The 21572-nt window shown below is 43.1% G+C and overlaps 1 protein-coding gene across 3 annotated transcripts in view; it reads right to left on the bottom strand.

Moving 5' to 3' along the window:
* BIN1 (bridging integrator 1) overlaps positions 1 to 21572 on the bottom strand; it is a 139074-nt gene that overhangs the window by 37080 nt on the left and 80422 nt on the right. For all 3 annotated transcript variants that reach the window (XM_066632130.1, XM_066632112.1, XM_066632121.1), the window contains exons 3-8: positions 20562 to 20616; positions 18732 to 18826; positions 15312 to 15407; positions 10333 to 10440; positions 1123 to 1208; positions 788 to 863 (exon numbers count right to left, since the gene is read on the bottom strand). In XM_066632130.1, the coding sequence (XP_066488227.1) occupies positions 788 to 863; positions 1123 to 1208; positions 10333 to 10440; positions 15312 to 15407; positions 18732 to 18826; positions 20562 to 20616 (516 nt within the window). The remainder of the gene's footprint in view (positions 1 to 787; positions 864 to 1122; positions 1209 to 10332; positions 10441 to 15311; positions 15408 to 18731; positions 18827 to 20561; positions 20617 to 21572) is intronic.

Raw genomic sequence — 21572 nt, 5'->3', positions numbered from 1 at the left:
TAGAGCAGCAGTTCCCAAACTGTGGGTCTGGGACCCACCAGTGGGTCATGACCCAATTTTTGGTGGTTCACGAAACTGACAGAGCAGATGAGGCTATGTGCATCAAGGGTTAAACAAGCTGCAACTTGGGGGGAGCACTGTTGCCCAATCACCATTATAGCCACACCCCTTGGCATTTATATATCAGGTAGCAGCCTCTAGGGCCTCTAAAAGTCTGGGAATCAGTGCATTAGAGCAAACATCTTTCATGGACTGGTACCCATTAGGAGTGTGCTAGGGTGAGCCGTGCACTGTATCAAAGGATTCATATTTCAGCTTCCATAAGTAAAATGAGAACAACTTGAACCTTTCAAAGTGCAACAAATATGAACTGGATGACAGAACCCAGCAGGTGCAAGATAAATCAGATCTATGGGAAATTTAGGGAGAGAAGAGTGGTACATGAAATAATGAGTCTACTATTATTTTATCTCATTTTTCTTCCATGATGAAACTCAATAGAGCATTTAAGTCTCCCTTTCTGGCACTGACCAGATGCAGACCTGCTTAGCTTCAAGCATCATGTGCCTTCTAACAATACCCTAGAACTTGCTTTTAAAAAGGTGCCCTAACTGAGGACATCGATGCAATGAAAGATTCTAAAATAAGTTGAAATAGTGCCATTATATTTGTGTACCATCAACCAACACAGTTATTCTTATTACAGTGACTGAGAAAAGATATGAGGGAAGAGCTAGGTGCCACACTGATGGTTCTCAGTAGAAACAAGCATATCATCTCTCTTTACCTTGCTCATTTCCTTATGAAAGTTCTCTTCTAAGCCTGCAATACTCTGGAATGTGTTGACGTAGAAACCAACACGACTGGAAAATGAAACAACAATTCAAGTTAATGGAGGCACATGATGATACCACCACCACTGTATGCATTTGCTAACAGACTCCCATTTCCTCAGCTGTACACATGCCCAGCCATAGTGGTAGGCAAGACTAAACCATAATGCTTCTGCTTAGGAGAAGACCTATGGATTAAATGTTGTAGTTGTGCTTTTTCAGGGCCTGAGTCAAAGATCTCTTTAAATTGGCCAAAGCCGCAAGTCACAGAGCTGCCTTTTATGCTCACCTATTCCATAGTGAAGGCAGTTCTTCCTGAAGATCAATGTTCATCTCCTCAAACACTTTCTGGGCTTTTACTAATTCTTCTTCAGCCTGCAGAAGAGACATAGGACAATCATAAGCCACCTGGCAGGCTGCAGTACCGCTGAACAATTTGAGAGGGCTCACATGAGCTCATTGCCTGTTCAATGAGTGAGTCGACATTCAAACCTTGTTGACCACTTATTCTAGGTACCTTGCCCCTGAGCCACCTCTGAGCTACCTCTCTAACGTAGAGGAATGTGGTCATGGTGGATGGCCTACTGCTGACGTAGAACAGCCCTTACGACCACAGTGGAAGAAATTCCCAGTTATATTAAAGATGATGAAAGCCTAATGCACACTGTAGCTGCATAATCTAAATCATCACAGCAGGAAGTGGATTTTCCACAAGCTACCACTGCAGAATTCCAGAATCTTGCTTTCGTACTTTGTAGAACATCACACACACACACAGCAACTGTGAGTTGCCAGGCTTAGTATTTTAAAATTATAAGGTATCTTCTGGCATAGATGAGATCCATCATGTTTTAACAATCCATCCTGTAAAATATAGGGTATATTGCAGTCCAAGTGGGGGACCGACCCAGACCAAAGTGGGGAGTGATATAGGTCCCAGGATAGAGTGGGAGACCTATGGTGCTTTCCTTCCCTCAGAGTTTGAGGACAATGACCGAGATAATACAATCACATCTCTTGAAGAGCAACCTATAATTAGGAGTTATAGATATAAAATGGAAATGAATCTCCATTTTCTGTGATAAACCAATAATTTTCTAATTAGTATCCCAAATCTCAGGTAACTCCAGTCTTCAACTACACTCAATAGTTCCCTTCATTACTTACCAGCCTTTTCTTCCCAGACACACATCTTCCATGTCCCTCTTCCCCAATTGGTAAGAATTCCAGCATGCAATAATAAGATCAAAAGAACTGGCTGCTTCAGAAGCAAACTCTGGGCTTCCTAGATGACACAATCAACTAATCCACACCTCACTCTAGTTCACATATTCTTAGGAACACCCAGTGTGAGCCATATAAGCAAACAGCCCCTTTGATCCTATGGCTCCCAATTGCATAAGGATGGCAGGGAAGACAAATGAAAGAGTCTGGGGTGGTTACCACAGGCCCACAACTGCTTGGAAATCCAGTAGCTTGTTGTAATGGGCAAAAAACACCTTTAAGCAACTTGCTTTAACACCACCAATGAATAACATCAAGAATGTCACAATGCCGCAAGCCTCTCTGCACTGCTTACAGAATGCTCCACTGTCTCAGACTAGGCCTCTGAATGCCTCTATTGTCAAAGGCGACCTGTGTTCCAGGTTTCATGTTCTTTGGAATTTCCAACCTGTCAGAGTAGGATGCCTAAATCAGCAACACTGTTGAATACAGAGTCAGGTTTGTTGGCACAGCATACATTTTTAAGCCACCATAAAGAAGGCATTTTATTATTATACTACCTTGATAGCTTTTTTTAGAAGTATGAGTAAATGTTTTGAATTCACTTCGGTTCTGGACAGTTAAAAGAAAAATATCTTTATGTAAAAAAAAACACAACAAAATTAAACTATATTTAGAGAGATAATTGACAATCAATGGCCAATTAAATAAGAAGTAAGGTTATGGCTTGAGCAAATTATCTACCTGTCAAATCACTTTTTCTTGTATTACTAAACTGTTTCTGTGCTCTTATAACTATTCATAAATCTGAAGTTTAGGAACCCCAAAAGCAAGCTATGTGAGGGTGTGCGTATCGTGACATCCCAACATGATAACAAAGAAGCACCCAAGGCAACGTTCACTTTAGGTACAAGGCAAGGTGGGGCTCTTAGGTCCAAACAAGATTCTATAGTTTTCTTAATGGAGACTCCACAGTCAATGCTGAACCAACCAGATAACACTACCCAACCATGCCACCACTTCATTTCAATAATGCTTTTTCTTCCAAACTGCACAAAATGGTCTCAGACATTATACAAAAATTCAAGACACTCTCCTAGAGACTCACAATGCAATGGACAAAGGTAGAAAGGTAAAGAAACAGGAACAATCTGAATGGAAGCAGATTGAATGGAATGGCCCTTTGGCTTCATATACAAATTGTTTACTCAATGCCCATGCCTTCAGTCTACTCTCTACACCACAAGAATGTTTCCAGAAGCTGCCTGAATTCTGTGCCTAAAGACAGTCTATTGTGGGAGACTTCACAGCTGAAACAGGAAAATACAAGTTCACATTCCAGGAACGAACACTACCCACTCATCCACGTTGTCTTTTATAGATCCATTCGCCAATTCAGAGGTTAGATTTTTACCCAGATTTGACCTTCTTGCCCTTCTAATCTGCCAGCCAGGAATGGAAAGAACAAGAGAAACAGCTGTTGTGACACAGGAGATGGAGAAATGGGGGAAAGACATTTGGTAACAGGTCACTTTATTTTTGAACATTTTTATACCACCTTTCCTCCTTTGGGTAATGCACATGGTTCCTTCCCTCCTTTTTGTCCTCACAATAACCCTGTGAGGCTGAGAGATACGTGAGTGGCCCAAGGGCACCCAGGAAGCTTCAGGGCTGAGCAAGGATTTGAACCTGGATCTTCCAGCTCTAAGTCCAACTCCTGAACCATTACACCATCCTGACTCTCAGGGCCTGACTTTGGGCTGGGCATAAGTACTGAGCTACTACCTTCTCAAGGGTCATATCTAACCTACACATTTAATCTCTTCCATGTCCATTCAAGTAATGGCTTGCAAGCAAGGAATCCTGGGAAGGATTCCTTCAAACAACAGGATAAAAAATCTCAGGCCTTGAGATATTACAGTCCCCAGAATTCTCTGAGCAAAGCCATAATAATTTATGGCTATTAAACCATCTCTAGAGGGTCATCCTCTGCAGCAAATCTATGGTATTTGCCATGGTTTTAGTCCAGACTTTTACAATGCAACCAGACTAACCATTTTACCATGTCTCTGAATTTGGTACATTAATCTGAACAGACACTAGTTCATTTGGTAGTCATGAGATAGTACAAGGAACATTGCTGACTTTCCCTAAGTGATGTTTTTTAAGTATGGAAGAGCCCTTGTGGCATAAGAACAGGGTAGGAAATAGGCCTAAGAAACAGACCATGACAGCGCAAGCATATGCATGTCTACAAGAAAAGTCCCACTGACTTTCAGCGATGCTTACTGCCAGATAACTGTGCATAGTATTGAAGTCTGAGGGTCCAATCCTATCCAACTTTCCAGCATTGGTGCAACGACAACACAGCCCCAAGGTAAGGGAACAAGTATTCCCATATCTTGAGGGGGCCTCTGTGACTGCTTCTCCACCACAGGATGCAGTACATGTCCCATTGGCTCGGCTATATCGGCACTGGAAAATTGGATAGGATTGGCCTTGGGTTAGCAGCACAGTCTGAGGAAATCTGCCCATGAGGCATCAATCTTGAATCCTGCCAACAGTATGCTAAATCTTAAGGTGAGTTGATGAAGCAAGCCATACTGTGCATTAGGGCAGCTTTTCCCAAAATGGGGTGTTGCAATGCCCCAATGGGGCAGAAAGGCTGCTACTCCCTTAAGGGGGTTGGCAACGTCACTACATTGCTTCCAGAATCTTGCTGTCACTGCGAAAAGGTGTTTCACAACATACCTGGGGGTCGCTATGGCCCTCAAGAAGGCGTGGCAAGCCCTCTGCGGGCCTCCCTGCACTTCAGAACAACAACAACAACAACAACAATAATAATAATAATAATAATAAACTTTATTTATATCCCACCCTTCTCCCTAAAAGGGACCCAAGAATTACATTCCAAAGTGCAGGGAGGCCCGCAGAGGGCTTGCCACATTCTGAAGCGACTGCAACCCACTTCTAGTTTCACAATGAAAACCAGAAGAGGGTTGTGATTGCATTTTGGAGCCTCTCTGAGGTGCAGGAGGACCACCTCAGGTATGTTCAAAAACCCCTTTATTTTGCGGCAGCATGGTCCTGAACCCACCATCACGCTCTCCCCTTCAAGTACTTAGGGAGGTCCCTATTCTCTTGTAGAGTTTGGGAACCTATGCTCTAGGACAAAAGAAGCAAAATGAAAATTTTGAAGCAGATTTAATGGATTGGTTCTCACAAAAAGCAAGTTCTCTAGAACTCAAAGAAGCTAGCAACTCCATTAGAAATTCAATAATCTCCCTTCCTGTTTCTTCCCTTCTTTCCCCTGAAGTCAGAGGGTACATTTTATGCCTTTTTTGTACACCAAATGAAGTAAAATCCCCAAATTAACAAACGTATACAGAGTCTTTGCTATTCAAAGACACTTTTAAGATTCAAGCCATAAGGACAGAAGCTGGGATCAACTCAGACATTGCAGCATCCCCTATAAAGGTCTTAATAGACAAATATCAGTCTCTAAAGTATCCAAGGGCATACATGAGCAAAACTCTCACCCTGTAAGCAGCAATTCATTCACTAATTCAGGAAAGTCAATGAGTTCCTCAGAAACATACAAGAAATGTGGTTCTTTCCAGCCAAGACAGTGAATGATTGTCCTCCAGTCATTAAAGGCATTTGTTTCTCTTTCTCCACTAGTTCCTCATTATCTGACAGTTGCTTTGTCCAGTGTATGTACATAAAGTGCATCATCCACAAAGTATCCACAGAAAGTGCATCTACAGCCCAATCCTGTGCAGGATTGGGCCACTGCGCAGAGTGGTTTTCAGTAGCACAGCGGTTCTAAAATGCCCAGGGAAGTTGAGAACCACTGTAAGTGTGTGTGTGGGGGGGGGGGGAGAGCAGGGAAGGCAGAGGGGGGAAGGCAGCGACATGATCCCCAGGGTCAGGTGGCTAAGGGGGGCGCAGGAGCTGTCATGTACTTACCAGTCCCTGCAGCAGCCTCCCAGGGGGGTGCAGGGAGCCCTGCAAGACCCTCCTCAGGGTTTCCCAACCTTCTGAAAACAAAAGTGGAGCAATTGCGCCCCCCCCCTCTGGTCTGCGATCCCAAACCAGAAGTAGGGCACGATCACTCCATTTTCAATTTCTAAAGCTCAGGGAGCCCTGCAGAGAGTCGCGCAGGGGTCCCCACACCCCTGGGAATCTGCTCCAGGTACTAGTAAGTACATGCCAGCCCCTGCACCCCGCTTAGCGACATGATCCTGGGGATTGCATTCCTGCCTGACCCCCACCCCTTAAGGGGAAAGAGTCCAAGGGGCCCTCAGGTTGGGGCGTCGCGATGCCCCAGTTTGAGAACCACTGCAGTAGCAGAAGACACTTCTACTGTCACAAAATGCCTGCCGATGGAGAGTGCAGTCCTCTGTTGGCGGCCACTTTGCGAGTGCTGCTGCTGAGGATGGGAAAACCAACAGGCAAAGGAGATATTGCTGTTAAGATTTTACATGCATACGCAAGTCTCGTTGTATTCACATTGGCTTATTCCGTGGGAATTAATTATGTTTGCATCCTCAGTCACCTTAATACTAACACTTTCCCCCACAAAGTATCTCAGAAATTACTCTTCCAGGGATTGGCAACCAAGGCCCCAGGACAAATTCCTATGACCTCCAGCAATTATTATTAATCTCTGTGCCCTGTGTTTTTACCCCAAACCTCTCAGTGATTAAGGGCCCAATCCTATCCAATTGTCCAGTTCCAGTGCTGCTGTGCCAATGGGGTATGCACTGCTTTCTGTGAGGGGAAGGCAGTCACAGAGGCCCCCTCAAGGTATGGGAATGTGTGTTCCCTTATCTTGGTTCTACATTTTGGCTGCACCGAAGCTGAAAAGTTGGATAGGATTGGGCCCCAGCTAGCAAAACATAAAACAATATAACATAAAGCTAAAATTGTAAAACATTTGGAGAGAACCTCGAAAGAGAGCTGATAGAGAATAAAACTTAAAAGTTATCTGGAACAGAACAAAATTGTTTAAAAACAAGCATAGAACTCTGGCAGGGAAGAAGCTATCCTAAGCTACTGAGGCAGGACACAGTAGGTGCCACTCCAGAAGAACCACAAGTTCCCTTTTCCCAGAGACAAGTTGAGGAAATAGTGGAGACAATTTGGAATTTAATTGGCTTCACACTTAAGCCATTTCACACATTTAATTGGAAGGACAGGGGTGGAGCTCTCATTATTCAATTCAGGCATGAACAGACTTCAAGCCTGCAGAATCTCTTCAAACTTTTACTGGAGCTAAAGACCACCAAGCAGAACCAGCTGCAAAGTAGTGGATGGTGGTGTTGAATGCAAAATAGTGACTCAGAGGGAGCAAAGTCATTTACCTACTACATCCTATGACACAACAATGACCAGCTTACATCAATAGAAGTCGTCTCCCATGAATTAATACATATCACAGTTTGTAACAGCCTTTTGACTTTTTAAAAACCTTTTTGTTGTTGTTACTGTTAAACTCTTAGGAGTCAGGAACTCTTGCCGACCATCTACCAATCTATCAAGAGATCCTGATCAGCCAATTGGTACTGTCCTTAATCCAGTTACTGACCAGCATTACACTGGAATGCTGGGGACAAAATTTATTAACAGCAAAATCAGTACAAAAAAGTTGAAGACCAGACAGCTTTTAAAAACATGTTTTGAATTCCAAGCAGATGACCACAAGAAATTCATACATGGCTTGGTTAGGTTAAAAGAAGGTCCATCAGCCTGAGGCCTACATGAGTCTCCCACAAATTCCAGTAAGCAGAAAACCAAAGTCATTACTTCAGAGAGTAAATAGTGCCTACAGAGGGTGGTTAGAGTGAACGCTGCCTTGGGATTAAGAGCACAACACAGAAATAGCGCATGCAGGGTTAGAGAGTGCAGGATAGGCTGGCTGTCACCTGGTTCCGCAGCAGATTAGTCTGAGCTACGAGATGCGCTTGGAGCTTCCCTTGGCACCACTGAGGCGCAGCTTTCTCAAGCAATGAGACAGGCTGGTGAGAGCATTTTCAAAACAAAAAACAAGAAAACAGATGGACATCTTCTGAGAATTTCTTTAAAGAAGAAACAAAACACAAACAAGTAAGTAAGTGTGTTACAGGGCTGGTCTGAGCAACAACCCCTGACAAACAGGAGACCATGAAGCATTAAGAGACAAGTCAAGGGTGAATCCTATGCAACATGCCGAGTCTAGCAGTAATTAAGGCTCCACAGTGTGCTCAGGGAGTACCAAGGCCAACAGAGCTTATGAAGACTCCAGCTGCAGAGAGCAACAGAGAAGAAAATTAGTCATTAGAAGACAACCAATTCCACCAGGAAGAGGAGGAGAGGTCCGACTCCATGAGGCACCAGCAACGTTTAAGAAAAGCCAGGATTAAGAGAGAACATAATTATTGCAGGCATGCAGATTATTCAGAATTTTCAGCACTTTCTTTAAACATTCTATGATAATGCAACTGCTCTTTCAAGCAGTTCCTGTGCTTTCAACAGCTGAATTGGAGGGAAGCAACACAGATCAGCTGCTGGCTCTCCTGCTGCTGAATTAAAAAAGAAATCACGCTAGCCATACTTCTCCCTGCCACACCAGCAGTGGGAAGGCTGGAATTCGTTTGGGATCAGATACTGAAAACATAACCACATAAACAGTAAAATAAGGTATATAATGCATTCTTAAGGGACCCACTTATTGCAGAAAGAGGGAGACGCATGTCTCAAAGGACTGAAGAAGAATCATTTCCCCATATCCATTCTTAGTTATACTTTATTCTTTGCACTTGACAATGTTTCTTTCAATAACTGGCACTGAGGAATACTTTGGCACTAAGGCATCTGACTTTAATTGAAATAGTTGTATCATGTGAGGGTTTTGTTTTATAAACATGCAACTATTATACAATTTATACAGAGAAAGCCCTAAACTCTAACTTTACATTTTGTTTCGTTTTACTAGGGCTCACTGGACCAAAAAAAAAAAAATATTAAATATTACATTCTGATTTCAAATAATTACCCAACTATTTTGAAATTCCAAACCAGAATTATTGGACTTTCATTCCCAGTGTACTTAAAATTAAGTTCTATCAACTCACCATCAAGCTCCAGTTCTTCAGAAGGCAGATTATATCATGAGCTAGCTCCCAAGAATACAAAATTATTGTAACTTCTACCAGAAACCATTTGAGGGAAGGCTATGACTCTGCAAAACTGGAACCTTTGGTAAATTAGCAAAAAGTGGAAGGGGATCTACACCCTGTTGTGCACTAAGGTGAATTGTTATGATGGTATGTCACGGCAGTATGACAGAAAAGTTACTTAGGTTCATGATATTCAGAAGCAGGGTTAACAGCCACCACATTTGACATGCTTAACCTGTGTCACCCTCCCCCGAGAAGAAACGCTTGTCCTACAGATACTTTTCTCCATTTTCCCATATGTATTGTGCCTTTCCCATAAATCTGTAATGGAAATGTTTAGAATAAAGATGAAAGCAAGTTAACAATCTGGAATGTCATGGACATGAATACTGGAGAACTGACAGCCAAGAATTCAAAGTTCTTGTGTTGTTGTTTTTCTTTCAGAGGAAAAGAGCACTGCTAATTAAGTACATTAGAAGGTTAATTCAGAAGCTATTAAAATCCTGGAATCTCATACTTATGAAGTCACTGATGGAGCAAGCCAGGGTAAAGTCCTAGCAGAGCTTCAGGTGGATTGGGGCATGTGGGGAAGAGCAGCTACATTTTTCAGTAGGCACAACACAAAAATGCTTCTCAGGGCTTGGAAACAAACTACTTTAGGTTGGTGCTGCAAAGCCATTCCCACTCCAGGTAATAAAGCTTATCCTATCAGAAGTGAGATTAGTCACAGTATAAAAGGTGCAAATGCTTTGGCAATTTAGAAGAAAAGGAGCACATCGGAAAAGACTGGCTCCCATATTAGTTGTCCCTACCAAGGATAGAAGAGGAGAGGCCTGTATCCTTCACGGACCTCCCTCCTTTCCTTGATTCCTTAACATCACTACAGTCACCTGATGTCTTGCCACAAAAACTGGAAATATGAGATTCTATGCCATTTTCCATTCCATTTGTTTACAGAATACTATAAAAGGATACACTAGAAAAATTACAGTATTTTCTTTAAATTGAGAAGAACTAGCAATAAGTTGAATAAGTTGATTTTAAAAAGATGTGCTAAATCACCCATTAAAAGGAGAGAGAGGCCTACCATACCCGACTCAACTAAGGTTCCTTACCTTGGCAATTTTGGTTTCATCTTTCTTCTTCGCAGTCTGTAGAGATTCGTAGTGATGCCTGGCACTATCATAATCCACAAGTTTCCTTCCCCGCTTAGCAATGCGAGACTGAAGGGATGGGGTGGGGGAGGAAAGAAAGAAAAATTAATACAATTATTACTGAATTCTACTGTAAGCAACCTTCAGTCTCGAAAGACTACGGTATTGCGCTCTGAATGGTGGTTCAGCGTCTAGTGTGGCTGAAAAGGCCGATTCGGGAGTGACAATCCCTTCCACACTGGGAGCAAGTATAGTGTGTCCCTGGTCTGTCTCCCTGGCTATGGGCCTTCCTTCTTTGCTTCTTTGCCTCAGACTGTTGGCCAAGTGTCTCTTCAAACTGGGAAAGGCCATGCTGCACAGCCTGCCTCCAAGCGGGCCGCTCAGAGGCCAGGGTTTCCCACTTGTTGAGGTCCACTCCTAAGGCCTTCAGATCCCTCTTGCAGATGTCCTTGTATCGCAGCTGAGGTCTACCTGTAGGGCACTTTCCTTGCATGAATTACTGAATTCTAGGGTAATGTAATTTAATGGACAAATAATCTCTGAAGGGTTTGCAACTCAAAGTGTTTGCAACGCTTTGCAACTCACTCCAAACAAGTTTACAGAAACATGTTTAAGGCTGCAGACAATGGACTGAGGAAGTTTAAATTTCCTTTTTTTCTGTGAATATGGTTAAGTGCATATGTGACCTGCTTTACCACATGCTCAGATCCCTGGTGCACTGCACACTCCCAGAGCTGTGCAGAAAGAGGGACAGAGTTGTGGCTGGGTAAAATATCAGCAGCCATCAGGCCATGTGGTAAAGAAAATTCACCAAACAGCTTTGCTGATCACTGAGACGGAAAAAAATATCAAATTGCACACTTTCAGATCATGGCTCTCTACTTAACAAAACCGTTTTAAACTAACAAGAACATAATGTGTCATTTTTACTTCGATCCTTTACTTTGCACCTAGTGGCACTGGGCCCAGTTAGGATTGGCTGTGAGGGATACACCCTTGTGTTGCAGAGACACCCTTGAGACCAGAGACAGGAGGCCAAAGGGCCACAGTAGTTGCAAGATGCCACACAGAAGAAATTCCCTCCCCTAATTTCTGCCACCTTTCCAAAATTTTCTAACCTTCCCTATAGCATGAAGCGGCTCATGCTAATTCCAAGAACTGCTTGAACACAGTTAAGATGGAATAGACCAAAACATCACATTGCATAGTTAGCGACTGTCGTTCTTTTGGAATCACAGATGACATTTCAGGAGCAGAACAACTGCATTTGCCAGGTCCAACAACCCAGCACATAAATAGTTTGTGACATTATGCAGTGTCCTCTCAAACATGCATGCCTTCTGTTGCATCTGTGCCCCAGTCTGAACATTGTACTCTCTTGCCCTTCCTTTCCTGCCCCGCCAGACCAACTGCATTTGTTTTATACTTTGGTTCATTTAGGTTTTCCATGCAGCTCTGATTGGAGCTGCTGGGCATTTTTCAAGATTTCAGTTACATTAAAAGCCAGTCAGATTTTAATGCTAAGAAAGCCATTTCCTATTAAGACTTTGGCCCAAGACCATTAAAGCTAACAAAAGGGCTCATGTACACATGTAAAGGTTTCTTTGGGAAAGGCCCCTGCAAAACACCTGAGATTACTTCATCTCTACTCTCTGAAGGAAGGCATTCCTTTCAAACCCAAGTACAATGAATAGGGAGCCAGTATGATGCCAAAGACAGTGCTGGATTTGGACTGAGGAGCCCTGGGTTCAAATCCCTGCTTAGATCATGAGGCGTAAAAAGTGACCAAAGTCAGCCTAGCCTATTTCACAGGGGTGTTGTGAGGATAACAATGAAATGACCCAGTATATACCCATGTGAGCAAATGTGATAAAGATAAATCATGTGGCAGCTTTGGTGGGTGATTTTCAGTGGGGAATAAAGTATACAGGTGGAGCTTGTTTATCTGCAGATTTTACATCCATGGATGTGGCTCAACACGGGTCTCCCTGTGTTGCCCAACTTGAACTCTGTGAAAGCGACTGGAGCTGTGCTTTGGTCGCCTCCTGAAGGTTTTCTGTAAGGCACTTTCCCGCCAGCAGGAGAGACTCAATGCTGTGGCCTCTACAGGCTTCAGAATAAGCAAAGTAAGGCAAAAAAACAAAAACAAAACAAACACTACTCCTGGTTCCTCTCATTTTTATGCCTTTTAAGGCATTCTGAGGCCTGGGGAACTTTTAAATCTATCACAGTCAGTTTCAGGGTCAGTTGTTTTTAAATTGGACAAATGGGGTGTAGCTAACCCTGTTTTAAAAAGTTACCTGTAATTTATTGTGTCTTTTTAATCTCTTATTGAGACATATTCTTTGCGGTTTTGGTTTGTTTTTTTAAAGTTTCACTCAGCAGATACGCAAATGGAGAATTCTTCTAGCATCTTAAAATTGATTGATGTTTTGGTATGATGGTGTTTTTGTGTTGTAAACCACTTTGATATTAATTAGTAAGGTGAAATTAAATCCTTTAATTAAATCCTACTAATAAATAAAGGTAATTAAGGAAATAGAGAAGCGACATTAATTTCTTGACCCTCCAAAGGGGTCTTGAAATGTAGAGGAGGAAACGTCTCAGAGCTTCTCTAAACAATGACAAAGGGCACAATCCTAAAAATACCTAGTGTCACTGGAATGAGCATTCCTGCAGCAGAGGGCACTTCCTGGATGTTGCAAAAGGCAACATGCCAGATTGCAGGGCATCGTGGCCTATCTAGAGATGTTCCCTTGCCCCATGGAGAACTCCGGCAGTTTTCCTGGTCCAACAGGATAACACAGTGGCTATTTCAGCACCACTGTACCACTGAGTGCCAAGGAAGGATAAGACTGGGCTGTAAGGATTGTAAGAGCCAACTTTACTGTTGAAGCCAACTTCCAGTGAACTCAAAATTGAGTGCAGATATTCATCGGGAGATTGAAAATACAGCTCTCTCCTCTCAGTCACCTTTATTCAACCAATCTTGACAATTCAAAGATAGAAGTTAGAAAGCTAAATTCCACTATGTGGGCATCCAAGCAATTCACTCTTTTTATAATTCAGACATTCAAAGAAACTTAAAACAATGAACTTGTTCAATAAGAAAAATAAGATTTACTACCAATCAAAATGCAGTACATAACAGCCCAATCCTATTCAGCTCTGGCACAGTACAGCTACACAGCCCACACCATATCCAGTGCTGAAACTGAGCAGGCCAGAGATCTCCTTGGGGTAGGGGAACATTTGTTCCCTTACCCCATGTACAGCCCCTGTATGCCCAATGGGGCTACTTGGATCTGCATAATCAAAATCATTTGTACAAGTCCAAGTAGTCCAAGGGCTTTCAGGCCCAGGAAGGGGGTTAAGATATGGTAGAAGACTCCTCTGCCATTCCTGCTCCCTCCTGAGCCTGAACCGCCCCTCCCTGCCCTTCCCCCACCCTGAAGAGAAAAGGAGGGAAACTTGGTTTTGTCGCTCTTCTGGCATGCAGTACACGAGGATTAAATGAGGTATTTGATTTCACTGGTACAGAGCCAAGCTAACTTTTTCCATGTGGAAACACAGTTACAAGGACTGCCATATTGCAAGTACATTTCCTTTTCAACTTCTCAAAGCCATTTGCTGCTTGGGAGAGAAAAATCACACAGGACAGGATCTGACACTAGGGAGAAGATTGTTCTCAGGATAGGACTGCAGTCCTCCCTAGCAACGGTATGTCTATATTAAACAAGGAACTTTACTAGATGTAACCAACCAACTCAGTGCATTGCGAGCAACAGCTCCTTGATTATTACGCTTCCTTGGGGAAAAAAGGGAGTGGTGAGGGAAGGATGGGAAAAAACAAAAAGCTTTTTACCCTAAAGACAAAGGAAAGCCTCATACAGTGACAAAGATGATAATCCAGCCACAAAAGCAAATTCACAAAATGTTCTTGTACTCAATTTTTGAAATAATTTAAGAATTCCCACCTCCTTTAGAAAACGAGGATAGTTTTCAGAAGGAAAGAAACTGCAGAGATTAAGATCTGTCTTGATTTTTATTTGCACAAACTGGCCAGCACGCTCAGTTCTTTGGAGGGAGAATGTGCGTTTTTGCATGGCCTCCTAATCCACTTGTCTTTAAAGAGCATTAGAAAAAATACCACTTCATGTCTTCCTTTGAGAGCTCCAGGATATGAAATGGGAGTGAAGACATGAATCAATCTTTTATCTAGACTAATTTTTTATAAACTTAAAGCCATCAGATAACAAAGATTCCACTGTTTTGTTCTACAGCCAGAGGCCAGAATTTGATGTTGAAAAATGAATTCATAAGAATGCAAAAGGAAAAGTACAGTAAAAGAAAAAGTAGGAGAGAAACTCAATGGCCAGCAAACACAACAATTGACATTTGCAGGGAAACTGGACAAGAGAGAAGCTTTTTCATCCTACTGAATGAACATTAGCTTTCTGACATTAAATGCATTCCCATGTTGTTAAGTATTATAAGAAACACTCATCCAATGCACACACCAGGGAAATGCATGCTATTGCAAATTATATATTATCTTTAGCCCAGTCTATACCAGTATTGATGAGTTTAAGACCTCATGTTTTCTGGCCTGCACAAATAGTTTTCAACACTCATACAAGTTAGTGGCACATTATATCCAAGAAGGTAACTTTGATCAAAGGGCACTATGGGTGGATCCAAGACTTTTGCCTCACCACTCATCAATTAAACCCACTTTGCCCAACAATGACACTAGGACTAATGTCTATTTGGGCTTCAGTAGGGAAATAAGTCTTCAATGGTGAGAGGACAAGGCAAGATTCCAAGGGATAGGACTTATGCAAGAGTCTTACAAAAAAAAAAAACTCTTCCTTGACACTCTGACTGCTTGGTCTCATTTTTCAAAAAGAAGTAAGATGACACTAAAGAAAGCTCCATACTTTTATGTCTGGAAACTGCCCGAGGTAGGTGTCCATAGTTAGCAGTGCCTGGTCTACCAGCTTCTGATGGAAGTCTGTCCACAGCAGGTCATTGTTCTAGAAGAGAAAAAAAACAACCTTACAGTTTATACTTTTAGATGAGCACATGTGAAAACATTGTTAGCTTTGAGTTCTGAGGGAAGCAGAACCACAGCTTACAAGTTGGTTCAGGGAGCAGGTGTAGATTGCTGAGTCAGCAGAATCAGCAGGCACCTGGGACTGACACACCCTGGGTGTGACCAAGCCAGCACTGATTGGCTAAGCTGACTACATAAGGTTAGTCTGCTGGAGCTTCCAGTGCAGCAGTAGGGGAGTTGATGGAGATAACTGAGGAACTGCTGCCAGTGACTGAGGAGGCTGGATACTGTATGTATATGTTATTACTGACTTATGGACTGAACCTTTGACTGTGTATTGTTGGAAACTGATTTGGATTTGTTATACTTGGACTGACTGCTCTTTGTGTTGACTCTTGGACTGTTTACTGACAACTCTATGTGATATCCCTTGCTCAAATACATCTGCTGAAAGTACTCTGCTGTATTTGCTGTTTTTCTTGCAACCTGCTTACATTAGGACAAAGCAGGGACCAACACCAACCATCCCATACAAAAATTAACCTTAACAAACATAAGACAGGATCCAGTCAAAGGTCAGCACTTTTAATCCTCTCGGTTAAAAATGGAAAGGTTCAAGCTCCTACTGAAAAAGTTCTCATTGAAACCAACATGACTCACAAATGCTGAACTTTTCCAGACTGGATCGTGCCTAGTATGTGTGAAGTCTAGACTCACTGTACAATTTATTCATTGCCCTTCTTTGCACCAATGGACACTTACCTTTCAAGAAAGTCCTTAAAGTTCTTTAGATGAAATGAAACATCTCAAAAAGTAAACAGGAATTACAGTAAAGTAAGTATGATTCCCAACATCTGATAAATATTTGGCTAGTGCATGGGACAAACCAATGGAAGGTGGTAGAACTAGAGAATGTCATTTACAATGAGTAGCGCACACAGTTCACTAGCCAGACTGTTCAGATCTTCAAACATTTCTGCTTATACATTGTTATTGAATGTGTGGTCCTGGACTAGTCAGCATCACACAGCTTCTCACAGCAGTTTTGAAAGGATAAAATGGGTTACAAAGCTCGAAACTGAAAGCTAAGAAAAACTATATGGAGCAGGAACTAATCCAGCCTCAGATGATCTATGCCATGACAAGTCTGAGGAACGCAGTGATATCATTACTGGTTCCTGCTGGGAGCTATGCCTAGGGTTCCTGCACCTTTAAAAGCAGCAGTGCTAACAGAAATTTGATACAGAAAGGTTCCACAACCACCACCCTCTCACCCTGCATTACACCTCTAAGAGGCAGGAGAAGCAGTGTTTGTTAAATTTTTGTCACTCAAACAGTGGTCAAAGGCACAAAATACCTTCCACTTAAAAACAGGCCTAACTATGCCTCATTCTCCCTCTATAGTAGATGAACAGGGAACAGTGCCTATCAACAAACATTCACTTCTAACTTGTCCTGAAATTGGATCTGAAGTTCTTACTACCATTGCCCAAGTTCAGGCAAAACTAGGCAGGAGGATGTTGCCTTGGGAAACTTAGTACCCAAATTCCTAAAGGTCTGGCTTTCAAAGCCAGATAGTAGCGAAGGCAGGAAGTATTGGAAGACTGGGCAAACCAGCTTCCACTCAAGTGCATCAAGACCAAACAGCATTAAATGGTAACAGTAAGGAATAAAAGCACCAAGGCAACAAGGGGTAACATAAAAAGGCAAAAACAAAGCATCTGAGGAAACATGAAAAGGCAAAGCAAGGTTTAGAGAGGAGTTGAGCAAAGGATGTCATGGAGGTTATAAAAAAAAAAACCTAAAAATAAAACAAGCCATTAACTTGATTTCTTTGAGTACTCTTGTCAGTCCTTGCACTCACACCTAGCTGGGCAGGCAAGTTGGCCCCCATAAAACAGCAAGTGCTCCCAATGTAGAGCCAGAGCAAATGCATGAAGACAAGTGCATGACTCCGCATCTTATACCCTCTAGGTGCTAACTAGGCTTTACCTGTGGGACTGGATACTTGGGATCACCTGAGATACCTAAATATCCCACTCTTGGGAATCAAGTGGGCTTCACAGACCAATGAGCTGGCTCAAGGATTTTGCATACTGGTCAGTTGGGGGGGGGGAGGGAACAAGAAGAAGTCAACAAACAATGATAGAACAATAATGGTCTATCTCGGTCTGGTTCAGCAGTCACTTCAGGATGCTAAGCTACAAACAGGAACCACCCCAAGAAATGGAACGATTCAAAACAATCATGGAATGGTGTGAAATTGGTAATTTTCACCATAGCATCTCACATAGTTCAGAATTTTTAGAGGCTTTTTCATCACAAACACTGATGACCACAAAGAGTCCTATGGCACCTTAAGGACTAACAGCCCAATCCTGAATCTGGCGGCAACCAAGGCTTAAGCAGCACCAAAATGGCAAATGCCGGGTCCTGTGGGTGCTGTGGCTACTGCCAGGGTCTCCTCAGGGGAAGGGACTGTTCTCTCTCTTCCCCTGGGCAGAAAGCAACAGGCAGCAATAGGTCTCCTTGGCTTTGTGTTCATGTTTGAACAGGTGTAGAGTCAAGGAAGCCCGTGTTGGGTTGTTTGGCTTGGGAGGGGGATTAGGATTCAATGGCAGAGGCTGCCACTGTTCCCACTCTCCTCGCTGGTCTAATCCTCCCTCCCTCCACCCCATTCTGCCCATTCCGTGCCTCCTCCCTTGCCTCAATAACACTCACCGCTGGCTGTTGCTGCTGGAGCACCAGCTGGCCATCCTCTCGGTGCTGAGGCACAATGCCCACTGGCACTAGTCCAGTGTTCCCTACTCCCTGGGTGCTGTAAATGTGCTTTACAGCACATTTATGACACCCAGAGCCAAAGCCGAGCAGCAGCGCCAGAAGTAACAAAGCTCAGGATTGGACTCTACCTGATTTAGTTCAGCAAATGCTATAGCTTTTGGTAGAATTTGGCCTTCCATTACAATGCTGATCTACGTAGCCATGTCATCAGCAAGTGCCTTTTGTCCACACAATAGGAATAGTTGCAAATTAGGATATGGAAGAGTTTTTGTTGTGTTTTTTTTAATGCAATCTATACCGTCCTTCTGGGGACTGAAACCAATTACTGTTGTCTTGGCTGTGTTAGGTTTTTTGTTGTTCTAATGGGGATTAAAATCAAATGACAGACCACAAAGAACACACTGCATTATAAAGCTTCAACCAGTGCAACTCTTTTCACCTGAACAATTATGACTCCCACAAAGGAGGGAAACTTTATAACACATAAGCAATAATCATTCTTGGTAATGAAATAGCATCTCACCTCTGCTATTTTGTTAGTATCGTCCCTGCCCGGCCACTCCGGTTCATACACTTCTTGCAAACATTCTGTCAGTTTCTTGGAGGCCTCGTGCATTGCTTGGAGACAAAAGACAGACCAGGAATTTTAGTGACCCAGCAGTGTCTCACCAAGAACCTTTCCCAAAGAGTAAAGAAGGGAGGAATTACTCCATTTTCTTGACCAAAGGTTCACCCCAAACCCAAGACAATACTTAGACAGCCCATTCCTAAACTGTGCTGGCGCAGCTAGGCTGCATGGCTTATGCTGAATGCAAAGCAGCTTAGGAAACTGGACGTAAGGGGATATATTTTCCCTTACCCCGAGTAACACACCAGACACCCCACGGGGCTTCTTGGATCCGCACCAGCTATATAGACCTAATAACAGGCTGGCAGGGAAGGAGATTAGGATACAACAGAGGCCTGCTCCGCCAATCTCATCCCCCTCTCAGGTCCAATCTTCCTCCCCATTTCGCCCTCTCTCTGCCCAAAAATGCTCCCTCCCTGCCTCCAAACAGCCCTACCATCAACCTCTCCCACCACCCACCGCACCACCTGGTGCGAACGTACCTGTGCCGGCTGGCTCAGAGGACAGATCCGGCACTGCTGAGCCAGTGCAGGCCTCCGTGCTGGCCCAGCCTGCTCTCAAGTAGCTGCAAACATGCCTTATGACACCTTTGCATCCCTGGTGCTGGGATGGCCACGCCGGCCCAAGCTACGGTTAGGATTGCATCACAAGTCTTTAATCCTATGCACTACTACCCAGAAATAAGTCCCACTGAACACAGTAGGATTTCTTTAAGTAAACGTAAAAGATTGTGGCACATATGAGTTATTTTGCAGGCATGTAAAGCAGATGTTAAGCACAAGGACACATCCACATTCATATAACAATTGCTGTTGACCAGCCAGCAATTAAGCATTGTGAAAGCATAATAGAAAATAGGACATCTCTGTTTCAAAATAGTGGTTTATTTTGTTAGTCATTATTGTTCAAGCAAGCAGAATCTTTTGGATGTGGTCAATTTGCAGTTTTTAACAAAAGGTATTTTTTTACAAAGTTGTAATTTTCAAAACACGTTGCCTGGCTGAAATCTTAGAAGTAGATTGAACATTTCCTTCTTTTTTAGCTCATTGAAAGAATCTTTTGACCAACACAATTAAGCTGAACTCATTTAAATACAATAACAAAGTGATTCAAAAGCAGGACAGTGGGTACCAGAGATCCGGAGTCCCCATTTTGATTACCAAGACTCTCTCTCTTGACATAGGAATTCAGGGTTATCAAATAGATCCATCACCAGGTCACATGAAAGCCCCAGTGCCCAAAACCTGTAACAGCAATTGCTCGAAGCCCTGTTGGGCACATTGTGTTCCTGTAACATATGCCCAAGGGAAAAGCAATTTCCATGCTATCTTGCAAATAAACAGAAGTTGCTCTTGCTAAATACTTGATAGGGAGGGGCTGTACCTCAGTGGCAGGGCACCAACTTTGCATTCAGACATCTTGGGTCCAATCCCGAGCAGTATCACCAGGTAGGCAGGGGAACAATTTCTGTCTGTAGCCTTGGGGAGCCACTGCCAGTCAGTGCTGACCATATTAAACTGTGTAGGCTCTCTCTTCAGAAGGTGGCTTCCTCTGACCTCCACTAATCTCCTACAATTTATTAAATACTTAGTTGCAGCTTCCTAAAGATCATATTGACACTTCCCCTTTATTGGCAAAACAAGAGGAACACTTAGTGCCTGCTGACATTTACCTTACAGCAGAAGATTCTAAAAATGCTGCCACAGCTATTTCTCCAGGCATTACCTTTAACTGAAGCCAGGTATGTCCGGAGATCCTTCTGCAGCTTGGTGCCTTCTGACTGAAAAGGAAGTGAACAGAACTAGTGACTAGAGTGTACAGCAACAAAAAGGGTAGGAATTTCTCCCCTTCCTCCCCCCCCCCCCCGGCACAATTCAAAGTGCTGAATTGTGGTAATTGTGACAAGAAGGCAGGAGTTTATTATTTTTCCCCCAGGCACAATTCAAATGCTGACATGGATGTTTAAAGCCCTAAAGGACTTTGAGACAGGCCGCTGAAGAGATCACTTTCTGTTATAGAAACCAACTTCTGAGGCTTTTCTCCAGGTACCACCACCAGCAACCAGAGAGAGGCCCTTTTTGGTGGTGGTGCCTTGCTTGTGGAACTCTCACTCCAAGCAGATTCATGAGGCACCTCCATTATTCTCTTTTAGGCACCTCCATTATTTTCCAAAGCTTTTAGTGGAATTTCTTCCTACAGCAGAAAGGAAGCCAGAATCAGTAAAGAACACTTTATCAGACCCAGTGGCATCCCTAGGTTTTGCACCACCAAATGTGGGAGGCCAATGTAGCACCCATATGATGGACCTCCTTCCATATAGTGGGCAGGGCAATGCCCCAGGTGGTGGGCTTGATGCATCATTGCTCCTCCCCACTGGTTTTTTGGCTATTTGATAGAATAGAGGTATTTTAATGCTGTTTGTTTCTTTGTATCCTGCATGAAAATTAAACATCGAATGATATATAACATGATAGTATTATTTGAAAGTACCAAAATTAAAAAAAAAATTTAAGCCAGTAGTGGTGTCACCCCCCTGAGCATGTCACCCAATGCAGCGTGCACTCCCCACACCCCCTGAGTGACACCGCTGATCAGATCTCGCCACACCAGAATACTTCCTTCAAATCCAATGGCACCACTTCAGAGTAAGACATCTGAGTACAACTTGAGCTTCAATATCTGTTCCATCATTAAGTGCTGAGCAGTCAAGGACAAGCCCTCATTCGAAACTGGAGC

The sequence above is a fragment of the Tiliqua scincoides genome, chromosome 1 (genome assembly GCF_035046505.1).
Source record: "Tiliqua scincoides isolate rTilSci1 chromosome 1, rTilSci1.hap2, whole genome shotgun sequence".
In the NCBI taxonomy this organism is placed as follows: domain Eukaryota; kingdom Metazoa; phylum Chordata; class Lepidosauria; order Squamata; family Scincidae; genus Tiliqua; species Tiliqua scincoides.
This window is presented reverse-complemented; position numbering and strand designations above follow the sequence as displayed.